At 34.2% G+C, this 20,126-nt stretch overlaps 1 protein-coding gene across 3 annotated transcripts in view; it reads left to right on the top strand.

The window, feature by feature from the left end:
- The window catches only part of SMC4 (structural maintenance of chromosomes 4), a 33,851-nt gene extending 14,093 nt beyond the window's left edge, over nt 1-19,758 (top strand). For all 3 annotated transcript variants that reach the window (XM_082393880.1, XM_082393881.1, XM_082393882.1), the window contains exons 10-24: nt 970-1,134; nt 2,663-2,896; nt 4,711-4,896; nt 5,883-6,044; nt 8,002-8,227; nt 8,313-8,392; nt 9,254-9,406; nt 10,529-10,655; nt 14,483-14,672; nt 15,785-15,929; nt 16,207-16,380; nt 16,812-16,994; nt 17,132-17,364; nt 17,898-18,081; nt 18,563-19,758. In XM_082393880.1, coding sequence (XP_082250006.1) covers nt 970-1,134; nt 2,663-2,896; nt 4,711-4,896; nt 5,883-6,044; nt 8,002-8,227; nt 8,313-8,392; nt 9,254-9,406; nt 10,529-10,655; nt 14,483-14,672; nt 15,785-15,929; nt 16,207-16,380; nt 16,812-16,994; nt 17,132-17,364; nt 17,898-18,081; nt 18,563-18,715 — 2,595 coding nt within the window. In that variant the 3' untranslated portion in view covers nt 18,716-19,758. The remainder of the gene's footprint in view (nt 1-969; nt 1,135-2,662; nt 2,897-4,710; nt 4,897-5,882; nt 6,045-8,001; nt 8,228-8,312; nt 8,393-9,253; nt 9,407-10,528; nt 10,656-14,482; nt 14,673-15,784; nt 15,930-16,206; nt 16,381-16,811; nt 16,995-17,131; nt 17,365-17,897; nt 18,082-18,562) is intronic.
- Nucleotides 19,759-20,126: the final 368 nt, after the last annotated feature.

Raw genomic sequence — 20,126 nt, 5'->3', positions numbered from 1 at the left:
TACTGAAGCCCACGCGCCTAGAGCCCGTGCTCTGCAACAAGAGAAGCCACTGCAATGAGAAACCCGCGCACCACAACAAAGAGTAGCCCCCCGATCGCCACAACTAGAGAAAGCCCACATGCAGCAACAAAGACCCAATGCAGCCAAAAATAAAATAATAAATTTATAAAAAAAAAAAAAAAGTTTTGTACCATATAATTACATGGTAATTATAAGACAGGCTCTGCTTTACCTTGTAAGCATTTTTCCAAATGCATTTGTTCACAAAATACTTTATGCTCAGTACAGTAACACATCTATGTGAATCAGTGTCTGAGGGACACCATTTTTGGAAATGTTTAATTTCTCTGGTAATAGATAATCAGAATAAACAAAATAGCATGGATTTGATAGAAACCCCTGAATTGGGCAGATTAAGCCAAATGTAACTGTAGTAGAGATAATTAGCCTTTAGGCATCAACTGTGGAAAAGTGATTACTACTGGAAGGTATTAATGGAATAAAATATTAGTCCTATGTGGTGACTCTGGAAGGGTAAAGTTGGGAAAGATCTTAGGATTTGAGGGAGACTACGGGTGTATGGGTAATTTGTGGTAAGTTGTAATGTACTTTGAAGGGTACTTTAGGGAATTCCATGTACTCAGACCATATTCACAGGTGAAGAAGGATAATTACAGCCTAAAGTTGGAGCAGAAGGAAGATCTACTGCTCAGCGAGGAAGAATTGTCTTACATAAGGAATCAGGAATTTGTAGAATTAGTTTTACCATTAGACTGAAAGAACATAGAAATTGCAGCAGATGGTTAAGGAAGTACTTGCTAAAGCTAGCTGCTTCAAACCTAATTACAATGAAGACCGCTAAGATCTAGAAGATCCTGAGAAATGCTTTTAAATAAGCCAAATATCGATGGTGTTGGATAGCCTAAAGGTACATGCTTCTAGTAACTTTAATTTGTTTTATAATCTTAGGTTGAAGAATTTAAAAGTATACCTGCCAAGAGTGAGAATATCATAACTGAGACAACAACTAGAAACAATGCCCTTGAGAAAGAAAAAGAAAAAGAAGAAGAAAAATTAAAGAAAGTTATGGATAGCCTTAAACAGGAAACACAAGGGCTTCAGAAAGAAAAAGAAGTAAGATTTCTTTATTGGTTGGCATATATTTTGGTGGCTTTTTTTTTTTAATCTTAAAGATTGTTTTTATAGTAATATTAAAAAATGAACTGTTAGAAGAAAAAGTTTGGACTTTTAATACCTAACATTCCTAAAAATGGTCAGCCTAGACTCTTTCCCTTTTTTGTTTTTTGCTTTCTCGTTTTAAAAAAAAGTTAACGAGAACTTATAGTGGTAGAAGAAAATACTCATCAAATACTTTGTTTTATGTGCAGTTCTTCGTTACACATTGAATTCATCATCAAATTTTCTTTTTCATCTTCTCTTAAATTATTTTCTTGGTAATTTATTGGTTACTACCTATAAATGCTTGGGACCACACTAACCATAGATGACATCTCCTTTCTTTGCTTCTGTAGCTCTTCTGTAATAGTTTTAAAACCATGACTCGTGTCAGTTCTTGGCTCAAATCCTCGGTCAATCACTTATATCTCTGAATTTGTTCAGGTTATGTCTCCAAGTTATCTTCCTCAAAATGTGGAAGAAAATATGACCCATCTTGTGAATCTTTGTGAAAATAAAACGTGTGTTTACTTACATAAAGTGCCTAGAAAGTAAGGAATTAATAAATATTAGCTACTACATTATGTTAGCACTTCACTAAAACAAGAGTGTGAGATTGTCTTATTGATATGTCTTGTCTCCCCAACAAGAGTATAAGCACAGAGTTTAGCTATCTTTGCTTATATTCACCACAGCCTTTTAGACAACACTGAGCATGTTAAATAGATATTTAATAGATGACAGTAATTGAGTTGAATTGACTTACATTACTTAAGTCAGTTACATAAGACCTTTGTTAATTATACCTCCATGAAATGTTTTGGAGTTTCTTTACAGACTAAATTGATTCTGTTTTGAAATATGGACGTGTTCTAATATCATACTGTATTACTGGGCCAGTGCTTTGTATGTGAAACAAAAGGGTTAGGCTTTTGTAAGGGCTTTTCTTGTTCCATTATTCTAATAAGTAGATCCTTTCTACACAGTCAACTACAGTAGTCCAAAATTTCTACTCACTCATCAAATTATGACTTGTGTTGGGGATTACCTCACCTTACCTCTAAAACTTAAAAAGATTTCCAACATAAATATACTTGAGGAAACTTTCTGCTGAGTAGTCCTTATACCTTACCGTTCTAGGTAAGGTAATGTGGAAAGACCATGGAATCCAGATTTCAGATCCAAATTTTTGTTCTCTTTCAACCACTCTTTCTTTGTCATTTTAATCTCTAAATTGAGATATTAGATATTAGTATGGTATCTACCTCGTTAAGCTCTTGTGAAATCAGTTGGGAAAAGACTTTATATACCATGAACATTCACAACTAGGCAAAAACTGTTAGTCCATTCCACTTGTGAGATTTATTTCTGTATATTGTGCTTGTAGAATCTATTAAGTTAAATTTAAAATGTATGGTTTCCATTTCAGTTTAGGTTTGAAAACACATATATTTCGGATTTAATGGGGTCTATAATATTTTAACAGAGTCGAGAGAAAGAACTTATGGATTTCAGCAAATCAGTAAATGAAGCACGTTCAAAGATGGATGTAGCCCAATCAGAACTTGATATCTATCTCAGTCGTCATAATACCGCAGTGTCTCAATTAAGTAAGGCCAATGAAGCTCTAATGGCAGCTTCTGAGACTCTCAAAGAAAGGAAAGCTGCAATTGGAGATATAGAGGCAAAACTCCCTCAAACTGAACGTGAACTAAAGGAGGTAAATCTTTTCTTCTGTATTTCATCTGAACATTGTTTATGAACCCTAGTTTTATTTATTTTTATATTTACATACATATATTTTTTTTAATCTCAACATCTTCTTTTTAAATTTATTTTATTTTTGGCTGCGCTGAGTCTTCGTTGCTGCGCATGGGCCTTCTCTAGTTGCGGCGAGTGGGGGCTCCTCTTTGTTGCGGTGTGCGGGCTTCTCATTGCAGTGGCTTCTCTTGTTGCGGAGCACGGGCTCTAGGTGCATGGGCTTCAGTAGTTGTGGCGCATGGGCTTAGTTGCTCCGTGGCATGTGGGATCTTCCCTGACCAGGGCTCGAACCCGTGTCCCCTGCATTAGCAGGCGGATTCTTAACCACTGCGCCACCAGGGAAGTCCTGATCTCAACATCTTAAGTGACTGGTACATAGATATTTTTGTTGTTATTGTTTAGTGTAATCTTTCCCAAAAGAATGGGGTTAATAGTTCAGTATTCTATCTGATACGAATCGAGACTATCAAGAAGCTGCGTTCTCCCTTCAAGTGTCAAACAGCAAATAATATCGCTGCCGCCACCATTATTTCCCGTGGTAAAAATTTAAACAAAAGAAAGTTTTTTGTTTCCCTAAATCTAAGTGTAGACAACTTCGGCAGTGGTAAAGGAAAATCACAAATAAGTGTAAGTGTGTGTGTGAACAAATATGCAAGTCAACTATCTTAGTGTATTTTTTTCTGTTTTTGAATTTATGAATGTAGTTTCTTTGTTGGGACTGTAAGTTGTTAAACTAATCAAGACATCTGGCTTATTAGCTCATCCATGTCCTCTGCTATCCTTGAGTGAATTAGACATCTAAGGAATTTCATAACTTTAATCTCCAAAGCATCATTAGGCAAGATGGCAACAGAAAATGCTGCTTGGGGAGAAATTACACTGAAAATGAAGTCTTTTTCATTGTAGTAAATGCACACCGCTTGGTCATCAGAGAACTTCATGGCCGTGTAGAATTTAAATGTAAACTTAAGTTATATTCAGTGACTACTTCTATCTTCCTCATGATTCAGTTTATTTTTGGATAAATTACATCTGTAACTTGAGCTTTTATCAGTACTTTAAACCAGTATGACTGGTGATAGAGGTAATAATTTAAAGCCAGGAAGTGAAGGAGAATGTCAGTTAGAAAAATGGCTGCTCTAACTTGGAGATTGAGAAACTGAGAATTAGGCTTTTTGTGTGCATGTGTGTGGTTCCTCTTGTTAGCAGCCTGACGTTTTTGTTTAGCAATAGTACTGTTCACTCATCATGCTCTCCTTCATTTCAGAGCTATGCTTTTTTTGTTGTTTTCCTTTATTTAATTAGATATAATAATATATGCTATATAATACTATATATTAAATCTCCTTTTATTTAAAAAGCAAGGCACAGTGTAATCATAGCCCTGCCCGGTCACCTATAACTAGAGTCCTGTATTGAGGTCTGTTTTTGATTAGTGTAAGAATATAAGAATTAGGACACATTTATGCGTAACTATGTGGTGCCAAACTGGGATTTCCACAACCCTAACTCTTCTAGTTCTAACAGTCAGTGCACTGCTCCTAGGTCTATATTGTGTTTATATTCCTTATTATTGACCCAAATAATTTATGCCCCCTTTAAAACAGAAATCCATATTTTTCAAAATCAAACCAACGGTTGCAATGTGACAGCTTAGTCCTGGTTCAAGTGTTGATTATTGGCCTTTCCTTCTTTTTTTAGGTATTACAACTAATTCTATACTGTGATAGGGTGTAACCTTCTGGGATTCATTTTCTTTACTTTCACCTTTAGAAAGAAAAACAACTTCAAAAACTTACACAAGAAGAAATAAATTTCAAAAGTTTGGTTCGTGATCTTTTCCAAAAAGTTGAAGAAGCGAAGAGTTCCTTAGCAATGAATCGAAGTAGGGGGAAAGTCCTTGATGCAATAATTCAAGAAAAAAAATCTGGCAGAATTCCAGGAATATATGGAAGATTGGTAAAGTATTTGTAAATGACTATATATTTTTCTCAGATATTATAATTTTCTTACCTTGACTTAAAGAATAAGTGTCTCTGTACATAAAATAACATTTACTTTTGTTTCTTTTAAAGGACATTCATTTTTAAACATTTTGCTCTTACACTCAGGCATGATAAAATTCTTTGTGGTATGGATTTGTTCATGTTACAGATAGTTTTGGGTTTTTTTTTAAATTTTTATAGTCATTTTATAATGACTATAATTATAGTCATTTTAAGAAAGTGATCCAACTCTAGTGATAAACTTAACAAACTCCTTTTTTTAAAAAAATAAGAACTTGATAAATTATATTCTGGGTTTTATACCATTATACTAAATGTTGCGGCTAGAGTTTAGGAAAATCAACAAGGGATGATGTCAAAACCCAAGGCTAGGGATAGTGGGTACCTGAAGCCTGAGCTCCTGAGCCTGAAGAAGGAAGGGAGCTGTGGCCAGCTAGAAGGTGGCTGGAAGGAAATGGGGATAGCTAATTTATTAATAGACTGAGAAGCAGATTTACATAATCTTAAATGGCTTTCAATAATTCAGAGTTTTATTATTCTATAAGTTATTTTGCTTATAATACTTTCAGGTTTCAAATCTTCACATTATACGTTTTCATTTACATGCAGTGAAAACAGTTCTCATTTTGTGCTCATTAAAAATTCAAACTCTGTATATCCATAAGTTTGTTTTTGTTTGTTTGTTTGTTTTTCATAAGTTTTTTTTTAAGGTAGATTAAAAACTCCAGTAGTGATTGCCTTTGCAGAAGAGAAAGGTTGAATGTGAGGAACACTTCAATTTTTCATTGTGTACCCTTTTTGTACTGTTTAAAACCATATGTAGGTATAGTTCAGTCAAACGCGACTTGAAAAATCTATATGAAATACTAATAAAATGATCCTGTGCCTAATTCCTTGCTGATTGTGCATTGATTTTTCCCCCCTCCTCTCAATTATTAGGGGGACTTAGGAGCAATTGATGAAAAATATGATATTGCTATTTCATCCTGTTGTCATGCATTAGACTACATTGTTGTTGATTCTATCGATACGGCCCAAGAATGTGTAAACTTCCTGAAAAGACAAAATATTGGAGTTGCAACCTTTATAGGTTTGGATAAGGTGGGTATTCATAATCTACCTGTAATTTAGTTTTTAAGTGCCAAGTGTTTTTTGATTTTAAATCCTAGCTTTTTTTTTCATAGTTATTTAAGTGAACACCTGATAGGTTTTGAGGATTATATTAGGCTCTGGGGTTACATGGTTGTGAAAAAAAATCCTCTACTGCCTCCCCTAAAGGAATATACATTCCAATGTTACAGTGACTGGTAGTTTGCATTTCTAACTTCCGTCATCAATAACTACTTTAAAAAGAAAAAAAAAAGAAAAACACTTACTGGGATACAATTCACAACCATAAAATTCATTATTTTAAAATACTTAGTTCAGCAGGTTTTAGTACATTCACATGGTCTGGATTGTTCAATCATGACCACTGTCTAATTCCACAATATTTTCATCATCCCAAAAGAGGAACCCCATACACATTAGGAGTCACTACCCCTATTCTCCCACCCCTCCATCCCCCTGCAACCTTTAATCTACTTTTTGTCTCTAGATTTACATATTCTGGACATTTTGTATAAATGAAATCATATACTATGTAGCCTTTTGTGTATGGCTTCTTTAACTTAGTTTTCAAAGGTCATCCATGTTGAGACTTCCCTGGCAGTCAAGTGGTTAAGACTCCGCACTTCCACTGTGGGGTGCAGGTTCATCCCTGGTCAGGAAGCTAAGATCCTGCACACCGCGTGGTGTGGCCAAAAATAAATAAATAAGTTCCCTCTCTTCTCTTTGTGGGGGGTGGGGCTCATACATGTGTATCAGCACTTCATTCCTTTTTACTGCCAAATGATATTCCATTATATGATGTAGCACAGTTTGTTTATTCATCAATTGATGGACATTTGGGTTGTTTCCATGTTTTGGCTATTATGGTTAATGCTGCCATGAACATTCGTGTACACAGGTTTTTGTATGACATCTTTTCATGTGCTTACTTATTGGCCATTTGTTTATCTTTGGAGAAAAATCTGTTCACATTCTTTGCCCATTTGTTAATTGGTTTGTCTTACTGTTGAGTTGTAAGAATTCTTTATATATTCTGGATACAAGGCTCTTGTCAGGTATGTAACTTGCAAATGTTTTCTCCCATTCTGTGGGCTGTCTTTTCACATTCTTGATGGTGTCCTCTGAAGCAAAAAATTTAGATAGAAGTCCAGTTTATTTATTTTTAGTTCCTTGTATTTTGGGTGTCATATCTAAGAAACTACTGTGTAATCCAATGGCAGGGTGATTTACCTCTCTTTTCTAAGAGTTTTACAGCTTTAGGTTTTACATTTAGTTTTTAATCCATATTAAGTTAATTTTATAATACAGTGTAAAGTAGGGGTCCGACTCTACTCTTTTGGATATCGGGTTGTTCCAGCACCATTTGTATTCTTTCCCTGTTGAATTTTCTTGGCACCCTCATCAAAAATCAACCGATCATAAATGTAAGGGTTTATTTCTGGACTCTTCATTTATCTATATGTCTGTCCTTAAACTGATACCACACTGTCTTGATTACTATAGCTTTGTAGTAAGCTTTAAAATAAGGAGTCCTTTCATTTTGTTCTTTAATATCAAGAGTGTCCTGGGGTTTTTGTTTTGTTTTTAGTATATTGTAAGTGGAATTTTCTTAATCTCATTTTCAAATTATTCATTGCTAGTGTATAGAAATACAATTTCTGCATATTGATCTTGTATTCTGCAACTTTGCTGAATTCATGTTAGTTCTAATAGTTTTTTAATGTATGGATTCCTCGGGATTTTAATACATATAAGATCATGTCATCTGTGAATAGGGATAGTTTCACAATAACTTCTTTTTTAAAATAACAGTAAAGTAATAATTATGTAGATACTCAGAACTTTGTATACATGTCCTTATGTTTAATACATGTGTATTACTTCTATAAATGATACCTAACACAAACGATATCTTTATATATATATTATTTTTCTTTTTTATGTTTAGATGGCAGTGTGGACAAAGAAAATGACCAAAATTCAAACTCCTGAAAATACTCCTCGATTATTTGATTTAGTAAATGTAAAAGATGAGGAAATTCGCCAAGCTTTTTACTTTGCCTTACGGGATACCTTAGTAGCTGACAACTTGGATCAAGCCACAAGAGTAGCATATCAAAAAGATAGAAGATGGAGAGTGGTAACATTACAGGGGCAAATCATAGAACAGTCAGGTAATGTTTTTTTTCTCTGCCATTGAGTTTATTTAATCTTGTTGGGGGAGACATCTAAGTCTGACTTCTCTCCTCTCTTCTCCAGGTACAATGACTGGTGGTGGAAGCAAAGTAATGAAAGGAAGGATGGGTTCATCAGTTGTTGTTGAAATCTCAGAAGAAGAGGTCAGTGTGTACAAAATTATAGTCAAGACATTTTTGTTAAAGCAGCTTTACTGATATGTAACATACTGTAAAATTCTGCTATTTTAAATGTACTGTAATCAAATTTTCAATTAACAGATTGAATTTTCTCTAAATGAGTATATAAGCTGTGGGATTTTATATGAAACCTGTTAAAGTTCTAAAAGTATGTTAATTTAAAAATATATGCTCAACATATATATCTTTCTCTGTTATGACATTTGGATCATATCATAATTTATTTAACCATTTACTTACTGTTTGACATTTAATTTGTTTCTTCACATAGTTACTGATGTATTATATAATTATCTTTTCTATTTTGACATAATTCTTTAAGTTGTAAATATAGCAAAGACTTCTGATACATGTTTCCAAATTTTATTTCAAAATATTTTATATGTCCAGAAGTATAAGAGAATGTCAAAATGCTCAGGAAAAACTGCTCTGTTCCATTATCACCCTCGGAACACTATACTTTTTTCTTCCTTAAAAATATGTAGTTGGATGTCCTGGGTACCTAACTTTTTCTGAAGAGTTGTGGCTTGATTTTTTTTCATATTTTGAAATAGTTTATATTTTTCCACTTAAATATTTGCATAGTATACCTTCATTGTAATAGTAGTTGACTATACAACACTTAAAATTGTCTTTTCATCTGATTCTATGATGCAGAAATTAGTTGACCATCTCCTAAGCTTTAGGTTTTGGAATTGGAACTGGGTTGTTTGGTTTGTTTCTAGTCTTTAAGATCAGAAATTTGGGTTTTCTTCATTCATAAGTTGCTGTTAATCTGAAATGACTCTTGGAATAAACTTATTTCACTGGTATTCTTCTTTGTAGGTAAATAAAATGGAATCACAGTTGCAGAGAGACTCTCAAAAAGCAGTGCAAATTCAGGAACAGAAAGTACAACTGGAAGAAGCAGTAGTTAAGTTAAGGCATAGTGAACGAGAAATGAGGAATACACTAGAAAAGTTTACTGCAAGCATCCAGGTACTTTTTTAATCAATATTAGCTGAAACTATTGGAATTCAACAGCAATTTGGCAGAAGCATTTTGCTGTTTGCTTATAATTTTGAAATATAAGGGGGGAGGAGGAGGCTGGGTCTCTAGGTGTAAGGCGCATCTGTTGATTTTGTTTCCCTGAGTACTAATGGATAAACACCCTGTCACAGTGTTGCTCCAGCCACAGCTATTTCTGGTTTCCATTTGTACTCCATAGAGATGTGTCTTCCCTTAGCAGCTCTGTGACCCTTTATTTCATTCTCTTCTCAAAGTGGAATGTTTTCTTAATTATGAAAAAGTAATACATGCCCACAGTCTCTTTTAAAAAACAAAATCAGAAAACAGTTTTTAGAAAATACCCAAAAGATTATCACCTTAAATTTTTATGTATGTCCTTCAACTTTTAGTGTGTCTAGTTTGCATGTATGTGTTTATGTATGTGGTAGATATTGATATACATATTAAATTTGCATATGGATTTTTAATGAGTCTTATTAACTTTTCTTAACTTATTAATTACGGTTTTCTTTCCAAGCCAATGTACATTTACTTTGTCTGCAATTGTATTGGCATATTTTGTTCGTATCACGATTTGATAAATATTTTTCTGTGTACACTGCTGTGTTTTAAATATCCTTGTTAGGCAGACCTTAATACACTCATCCAATTATTTCCTTAGGTTAGAGTTCTAAAACTATAATTATTACCCAGTATGTGTACAGTGTTTTAAGCGTTTGTTGCATAATGCCAAATTGTTCTCAAAAAGATGGTTCTAATTCATTTACTAATAGTAGCATATGCAAATAATTTTTCCAAGTCTTTGAACACTAGGTACTCTTCAGTTTGTTGTAAGTTTGCTACTCTGATGTAAATACTAAAAAATAGCATTTTAACTTATCTTCATAATGAGTGTATACATTTCATGCGTTTTGTTGGCCATTTTCGATTTTTATATTAATTGTTTGTGTTTTCTGCCCTTTCTTGTTAGTTTTCGTCTTTTTCTTAAAGATTTTAAGTACCTTTTTTTTTAAATTCAGAATGTTTAAAGCAAATGTTATTGTTAGTAAGTTTAAAATACTAACAATTTTGAATGTTAAAACATTTCTGTAGCGTTTATCAGAGCAAGAAGAATATTTGAATGTCCAAGTTAAGGAACTTGAAGCTAATGTACTTGCTACAGCCCCTGACCAAAAAAAGCAGAAATTGCTAGAAGAAAATGTGACTGCTTTCAAGACAGGTATGTTTAAGGATATACACCTTTTTTTCCCCCTGTGTGGTCAAAAACAGGTTTGTAATATTTTGAATGTTTAAGATAGCAGTTTGTAGAATAAAAAGTAGATTTCATATATTACAGACAAGTGAGCACTTTGTTTTATGGTTTTTATTTTTATTTCTCAGAAGGTTATAAAGTACTATTAAGTACTTCATTTGACAGATAAGAAAACTGAGGCACAGAATGGTTTATATAATTTGCCCAAGGTCACATAGCATATGGTGGTGGTATAGGAATTCAGGAACAAGGCAGTCTGATTCTGATACCCATGCTTTTAATTTTATATTTTGTATACTTTGGCCCAGTCTTCCTAAGGACCCTTCAAGATAGTAAGTTATTTTATTTGTTTGAGAGCTTAGAGAAAACACATTTTTCCTTCCAGAACTTTTTCTTCTTGTATATAAACATATAAGTGTTCTACCAAAATCTTACAGCAAGAAAGGGAATTAGTTCATAGGCTCATAGTCAGAATTGACTTGGACATTAAAATCCTCTGATCATGCACTTGAGTACCCCTGCTTCTATTTCCATGTTGGCTTCAATTAAACATAGGTAGATGTGCATCTTATTGCACGAGGAGGTAATGGTGAGTTGCACGGTATCTTAGGGACACCAGCAAACACAGTGAGCCTTCATCATGTCCTCAAGAAAGACCCTTGTTACAGTCTGGTTCATGAGCAAAGGAAGGCAAATACTGATTGCACCTCAGAAAGAACTAGATGGACTGGAATTGGAGCAATTATCCAAATGTTCAAAAAATGAGGTCGCGTTTTCTTCCATAAGAAAAAGAGGTATAAAGATTGTAAGCAGACAGATGTCCACTGGGCACATTGAATATTAATATATAGCTGTATTAATTTTTTTATTTTTGTGGTCATACTTACCTACGTTTTTAATATTGAGGCATTCATTCAGATAGCATCTGCTACTTTCCAAGCTTTGTTTTAGGTGCTGTTGATCAAGCAGTGAACAAAATAAAGTCCCTCTTTTCAAGGAACTCACACTTAAGAGGTGGGGAAGATAATAAATACATTGCATACTGTATCAGGTGGTGCTAGGTGATAAAAGTAAAACCAGGAAAACAGGATAGGATGGGGATTCAGATAGACACAGTGGTTAGACGGGCCACCGCTAGAGATACTTGAGCAGAGACCCAGTGGAAGTATGAGTGGACATGTGGATATTTGGGAGAAGAGCATTTCAGGAAGAATGTAGAGGAGTAAGTAGAGGCCCTGGGGCAGGAAGGAGTATGCCAGAAGTGTCTAGGAACACTAGGAAGCCAGAGTGGCTAGAGTTAAACGATAGAAGAATCCAGATAATGTAGAGCCTTATAAGCCCTGTCTCCATGTGAAATTAAAAGCCATTGGAAAGTCATATACACAGAAGTGATATAATCTGACAGGACTTTTTTTTCCTTGCATTTATTTTGGGTATATATTTTGTCCTTGGAGACACAGGGACTTCACCCTACCCCTCCTTCCCCAGAATACCTACAATATTTGTTGTGATTGCTTTGATGGAACCTAATGGTCAATTAAAACAAAAAATGTGTATCTTTGTCATTTATAGCAGCACTTTCACAGAGAGACTACAGGAATCTGTATTCTTGTTTGAAAGGGAATCCTTGACTTTATTAGGAGCCCCATATATGTTTCCTCTCATGGAAACACTGGCTATTATTAGTAGACTCTGTTAATATCTAATATGGAAGCCCATTTCTGCAAGCATATCTTTAAGATTAAATATTTCATTTTACATTAATTTAGATTTTAAAAATCTCTGGCTGTTGTGTAGAGAATAGAGTAAGGGGAGCAAGGTGGTATAAAATAGTGACTCCAAAATTATAGACTATATGATGTTAGTTTTCCCCTCCTACTTCTAATAGACATGCTACTATAGATAGGGAAAAGAATTTTTAATGCATGTTAGGTACTTGAAAATAAGGAAGAAGATGTTCTGAAGGGTGGAACCCTTCCCAGTTGCATACCTGGCCCATCCCCCAGTATAAGTCATGATTCCAGACCCCACAGCAGCTGGTACTCTACCCCATGAGGGAGCTAAGCATACAGACAAACTACAGAGAACATCGCCACTTGGAGCAAAACAATACCTTCAATAAATACAGTATCTTAGTATCCTTAGGGGGAAAAGGGGATTCAGAAGACCAAAAAAGGGCAGGGTTTTGTTTTGCTTTGTTTTTTTAAAAAGCCAAGTGGTGATCTCAGAAATACAAAGAGTAGAGGTTGGAGTTAAACTCACTAGATGAGTTTGAAAGATCAGACTAAAGAATTCTCTGATAATGTAGGACAAAAAGATGAATACTAAGTTGTGAGATTTGGAGAATATTGAAATTCCAATCTACCTAACAGGAGAGAAGAGACAATCTGGAGGAACAACAGTTAAGTCTTTATCTAATCTTTTCCTCTTAGCACATCCTACCTCCTTTCCCCTATGCTAAATGTACTGATACACACTTCCCATAGGAGCTTTATGGGAGTCCCTTTCCATAAGTTGGCTCTGTTTCTGCTTACTTTTCTAGACATAGATATTGAAAGCTTGAACTCCTTACCTTTTTGCCACCTTTCATCCTTCCTATATTGTATAGTGATTAGGATTCAAATATGGAGAACAGAATCCACTCTGGTTAGTACAGATATGATTTGGGGTGTGTGTGTGTGTGTGTTTAACAGAGTAAAAGATTATTTATAGAATCACTGTGATGGCTTAAGAAATTCTAGGTTGAAATCAAGAATAATTTCCAGAGCTACTCTGTAGAACCATGAAAGGAACTATACTGCCTCTTCCACAACTGGAAAGTCATCTCTCAAATTGGGAAGATGAGGGACTTCCCTGGTGGTCCAGTGGCTAAGACTCCACGCTCCCAGTGCAGGGGGCCTGTGTTCGATCCCTGGTCAGGGAACTAGATCCACATGCCGCAACTAAGAGTTTGCATACTGTAACTAAAGACCTGGCACAGCCAAATAAATAAATAAATACCAAATTGGGAAGATGACACTACAACTGCCAACAACAGAAGAACATTGTACCTACTATAATCTACACCGTCAAAGTTAATGCCATTGCCTGTCAATATTCACAAAGCTTTTGACAGGACACCAGAGCCTCTAACACCACCAAGAAAATTCAGACTTTTCCATGACTGCCAGCGGAACTCAATTCATCAGTTTTGCCATCCAAATTGTGTGAATTTTTTTTTGATTGAATCGACTTAATTATGTCTGAACCCTAGGTACAAGGGACTCTAGGAAGTGTCACAACTTTCTGGGCCACAGAGAAGAGTGCCACTTCATCCTATCCCCCCCACTTTTTTTTTTTGTTATAACATATGGAGGAGAACTCTAGGTTAGCAGAATAAAACAACCACAATTTTCTTTCCCCACCCTGGGCAGTAGTCAGGCACATAGTCTATCTAAGGGTAAAAATCATTATGAGACCAATAGTCAATAAAGTACCCTAAAAACTTTTGAAAAGAGCTTCAGGGCATGAAGCCAGTAAGAGATAAGTGGGTTATGTTCACAGCTGAGCCAGAGAATTTAACCATGTGTTGTTGTATAACACCATTTGTTTTGACATAGGGCATTCTGGTTTTGTGTTTGGGGGTTTATTGTTGGTTTTTTTTTTTTTTTTTTGAGGTACTTTTCCTTAAATGTCTAAAATTTCTTGGGCATGCATCAGGTTAAGTCATATTGACTGAAGAAATTTACATCTAACAAGTGATGCTCATTAGCGTAGAAACACAAATTAATTTCACTTTTTTTTTTTTTTTCCAGAGTATAACAGTGTGGCTGAGAGAGCTGGTAAAGTGGAAGCTGAGGTTAAAAGGTTACACAATATTATTGTAGAAATCAATAACCATAAACTCAAGGCCCAACAAGACAAACTTGATAAAATAAACAAACAATTAGATGAATGTGCTTCTGCTATTACTAAAGCCCAAGTAGCAATCAAGACTGCTGACAGGTAGAGTATGCATACTACCCTGTCTTCCTCTTCCCTACATCCCATTAGTATTAAGCTTAATGTCCATTAAATGTTTCTGTTACTGTTACTTATTAAGCCCTTCTGACATGTTGTTACCTAATAGGAGTTTGATAGGTGAACACCTATAATAAACATCATATGACTAGTTTTTAAAAACATAGACGGGTATGCTTTGGCAAAATGTGGTTATATAATTCCCAAGTTGTGAGGACAAAGAAGTCAGAGTTTCATTTCTCTGGCTTAAAGGAGTAGAGGGTGATTCATTGAAATAGATCTAGGTTTTAGGAGAATAAGAAGGTTGAGATTTCTTAGCAAAATTGTTTTAATAACTTAAATTTTTAATTAACTAGATTATTCCATTGTCCCAAAAAGTTTTTAATACGTTCATAACATAGATCTTGTTTTTAAATTAATTTTCAGAGTATTAAAGTATTTCTAAAATAATTAAGTATGTATAAAAATGTTGAAATGTAAACAGCTGTTTCTTTTGTCTTAAAATTATAACATTAGTCACATTGATTATCTGGTTATTCTGTTATTACAATGTCTTTTGTTCAAAGATAAGGTGCTAATAAGCCATATGTTTTGCCTAAACACAGTTATCAGTCAAAATAGAAGTAACTTTATTAAGGGAAAAAATAGTTGTGTGTGTGTGTTGTCATGTGTCCCGTTTCCTCCCCACTCCACCCTGCCAAAAACGCTTGTTTGCCCTGACTTGAACCAGGGCGTATTTATTTACTTGATGGTATAGCTTCATGGGTGTAAAGATTTAAGAATCTCCAACCTGACAAGAAAATGACAAGAATATAATAATCCAGTGGACAATTTTGCTTCATAGTCTAAGTCTAAAAGCTTATATAAGGAAGTTTTATTAATTTATGCTGAGAGTTTAATAAAATATACAATATCCCACAAGTGTATGTATAAACATAAAAAACCAATTCAAGGATTTTAGTAAATCATAAATTTTAAAATCTATGATAGAAAAAAATGTTACATTAATGTCATGAAAAGTTCTTTGGTAGGTTTTCAGAAGCAGAATAACAAATCACACATTACCACATTTTTAATATATGATTTTGCTTGTTTAGAAATCTTAAAAAAGCACAAGACTCTGTCTTTCGCACAGAGAAAGAAATAAAAGATACTGAGAAAGAAGTAGATGACTTAACAGCAGAGCTAAAAAGTCTTGAAGACAAAGCAACAGAGGTCGTAAAGAATACAAATGCTGCAGAGGTAAGACATGGAGAGGGGAGAGGATGGTATTTCAAGCAATTAAGATTTATAGATATCAATACCTTGCCTAGTAAGCACTCAGTAAGTTAAACTTATATTAACTTTCATCTGTACAATAAAAATGAGTACTGTATTGTAACTTTTCTGTAAATAAAAACATTTTCATTTAAAGTGGAAGGGGCGTGGGGAGAGATTGCTCGCTTCTTCATCTTTGTAATGTGAGAATCCCGTTCTGTTTGAGAAGATCATATCTGTAGCATTTCTTCTTGGTTTTTAGGAATCCTTACCAGATATCCAGAAAGAACACCGTAACCTACTTCAAGAACTTAAAGTAATTCAGGAAAATGAACATGCTCTTCAAAAAGATGCACTTAGTATTAAGTTGAAACTTGAACAAGTAGATGGTCATATTGGTGAACATAATTCTAAAATAAAATACTGGCAAAAAGAGGTGAGAATTGTTATGTTTAGTTAAATGTAACTTTAAGATATCCTTTATGAAAAAAGGTTAGGGTTTTTTTGTTTTTGAGGTATGTTGTGATTCTTTATTTCATGGTGTATAATCACTTCTCAGGTTTATAGGGGACAAGATGAACAGTATATAGGAGTTATTATATACAGAAAAATATGCATAATGGTCAGAATTAGTCAACATTTTCACCCCAGGGCTGATAACGGAGATTTAACAAATGGCTACATGAACACCTTGAACACTACAACTATTTTTCTTGAAGTCCTTTGAAAAATAGTTGATACACAAATTAGTTACCACTCCTTAGTATACGTCGTTTTGATAGGCAGTTTGTCATATTAATTTGTGAGGTTTAACAATGAATTATAATACTATGCCTTTTCTAACACTGATCTAACTTAAACTTTTAGATTTCAAAAATATCATTGCATCCCATAGAAGATAATCCTGTTGAAGAGATTCCACTTCTAAGCCCAGAAAATCTTGAAGCAATCAAGAACCCAGATTCTATAACAAATCAAATTGCACTTCTGGAAGCCCAGTGTCATGAAATGAAACCAAACCTTGGTGCCATTGCAGAGTATAAAAAGAAGGTACAAATAAACTGTGTAATAGTCAGGAAGTCTCTAGACCTTAGCCTAAATTGTGGCCTTTATTTTATATAATTAGCAGTGTTATTTCTCATCTCAAATGTATAACTGAATTGATGTTTTTCTCATTCTTTTCATAGGAAGAATTATATTTACAACGGGTAGCAGAATTGGACAAAATTACTTATGAAAGAGATAATTTTAGACAGGCATATGAAGATCTTCGGAAACAAAGGCTTAATGAATTCATGGCAGGTTTTTATATAATAACAAATAAATTAAAGGAAAATTACCAAATGCTTACTTTGGGAGGTGATGCTGAGCTGGAGCTTGTAGACAGCTTGGATCCTTTCTCTGAAGGAATCATGTTCAGGTTTGTAATTATGCTGTATACTGGAGTTTCGGATTCTTCTGTTCTCTCTCTCTACATATTCTCCAAACTCAGTATTTTTTTAGGGGTGGGATGTGAAGGTTAGATGTACAACTTGTTTTATTTCATAAATACTAGTTGGCCTAGATACTAGTTTACAGCATAAATTCTAGGCAAACAGTAAATACTTGATTTTACAGAATATTTGTCTAGTTCATCTTTTAATTTTCAAGCCATTTCAATCTAACATATGGATTTTAAAATTGCAAAGCAAAGAGTGCATTGGAAGCAGGGGGGAAATACCAAGAATTACTTACTGGCTTGCTGTTTAAATCTTAAATTTTTGTCAGGTGTTCCTATGTGTCCATCCTCCAATAACATGTTTATAAAAGAACCCCTCAGAAGTTTATATTTGTGAAAAGGAAATTAGAGATTCCCAAGGAAGGTGGTAGAAGCCAGTTATGGGAAAGAAATCACGAAGTCTTAATTTAGCTTTATAAGTAATTTGACTAATGAGATTTTCTTAATTATTTCAGTGTCCGACCACCTAAGAAAAGTTGGAAGAAGATCTTCAACCTTTCAGGAGGAGAGAAAACACTTAGTTCATTGGCTTTAGTATTTGCTCTTCACCACTACAAACCCACTCCCCTGTACTTCATGGATGAGATTGATGCAGCCCTTGATTTCAAAAATGTTTCCATTGTTGCATTTTATATATATGTAAGTAATCATTTAGAGCTTTTCATTCTGAAAATTTTATGGGTTCCCTAAACATTACAGATGAAATTCTCTGACTTATTTCTTTTGAGCTTTTTCCCTGTTCTCTAATCCCACATCCCATGGTATTAAAGGAGACCACATCCTTTATTTGAGCCAAATAGTTCCATTTTGGAAAAGTGAAATATAAATGGATAATGTAAATTAGTAGCAGAAACACAGCTAGAAATTTTTTTTCTATACCATTTTTCTACTAGAAGAATTCTAGGCAACCATCCTTCCAAATAGCCAAATTCTTCTCAAACCCAAATACTGTTTCATGAATTTTCCATGTTGTCATTCTTGTTCATGTTAATTATCAATGTCATGTTGAATTTACTGTCAAGAAATATTTCAGGGTAGTAAAGCTTAGATGTTTATTATATGATTTATATATTTACAATATATGTATAATTTTTCTAATTTATTCTTTCTTTCTCTTTAGGAACAAACAAAAAATGCCCAGTTCATAATAATTTCTCTTCGAAATAATATGTTTGAGATTTCAGATAGACTTATTGGAATTTACAAGACATACAATATAACAAAAAGTGTTGCAGTAAACCCAAAAGAAATTGCATCTAAAGGACTTTGCTAAACTTGTTTATACTGAAGATTTTTCAGATTGAATCACCACAGATTCATCGTACTGTATTTACTGACTTTCTATTTGTAAAGGGTTATAAATTATATAAAATGCATATTCTTAAACTGGATCATATAATTAGTTTCTATTTTATGCTGTTACTTAAGAGACATGTTACAAGTCTAATAAAATATTCTCTATACCTGCTTCTAGGCGATTGTAAGAAACTGACAACTTTGTAAGCAGCAGACTGTGGAGAAAATAAGATGCCTGGGGGGTGGTCAGGTGACTTACCCTTAGCCCCAAACTGCTACCTGCAGAGTTAAAAGTATGTTACTCTATGAACAGTACAGTTCTAAACTAGATCATGTTATCAAGACATAGCATACTCTCATGGACCTTTGACCTACGCTGGAGAAGCCTATCAACTGCTACTATAGTAAAATTTTTAAGGTATTCCACTTAGTAATTTAGATAGTCACTATTTATTACCCAAATACTAGGAACATTTTTTTTTTTAAACCGTCATCCTGAATTATAAGGATGAGAATTTAAATATTGTATTCTTTTCTAAAACTTGATATGCTTGACTGTTTAAAACACTTGCAAAAGGGTCAGCAAATAGGTCTGAAATAACTTGGATATCTCATTAGTTGAAAAGGAAAAATACCCACTTCAGAAAAAGAATAAAGTATATAAGGACTAATTTCCTTAGTATAAATGGCAATTAAGATGGAGTGCTGTTTGCCCATCAAGTTGTCAAGGGTTTTTGTTGTTGTGTTACACTGTATTAGCCCAAGAATATTATAATGCTACTGGAAGTAAGCCAGCAACCACTTGGTTTTCAGAAGAAATTTTGGTATTGAATCAAAAGTCTGCCCTAGCTATTCAGTTTCTAGAATATTGATCCTGAGGAATTAAAAAAAATTACCATGTTGTTCAGTGCGGTATTGTTTAGGTACTAAAACCCAACAAAGACAGTCTGTATCATAATATAACCGTTAAAGTGTAAATACGTTAGCATGGACTTAAATAAAGCAAGATCTATAACTCAAGTATGGTCATTTGTTTTAAATCAAGATTATACAAGGGAAAAGTAACTAGAAAAAAGTATCAACATAATCAAGGGCTTTTTCATTGGTGAGAACAGAGGTGAATGGAATTTAATATTTTTATATTTTAATAACCAATGGAGTAGTAAAGCTTAGTACTTTTTTAAAAAATTTATTTAATTTTTGGCTGCATTGGGTCTCTGCTGCTGCACGTGGGTTTTCTCTAGTTGCTGAGAGCAGGGGCTACTCTTTGTTGTGGTGCGTGCTCAGGCTTCTCATTGCGGTGGCTTCTCTTGTTGCGGAGCACGGGCTTTAGGCGCATGGGCTTCAGTAGTTGTGGCACACGGGCTCTAGAGCGCAGGCTCAGTAGT

This window comes from Balaenoptera borealis (genome assembly GCF_965194805.1).
Source record: "Balaenoptera borealis genome assembly, chromosome: 5".
In the NCBI taxonomy this organism is placed as follows: Eukaryota; Metazoa; Chordata; class Mammalia; order Artiodactyla; family Balaenopteridae; genus Balaenoptera; species Balaenoptera borealis.
This window is presented reverse-complemented; position numbering and strand designations above follow the sequence as displayed.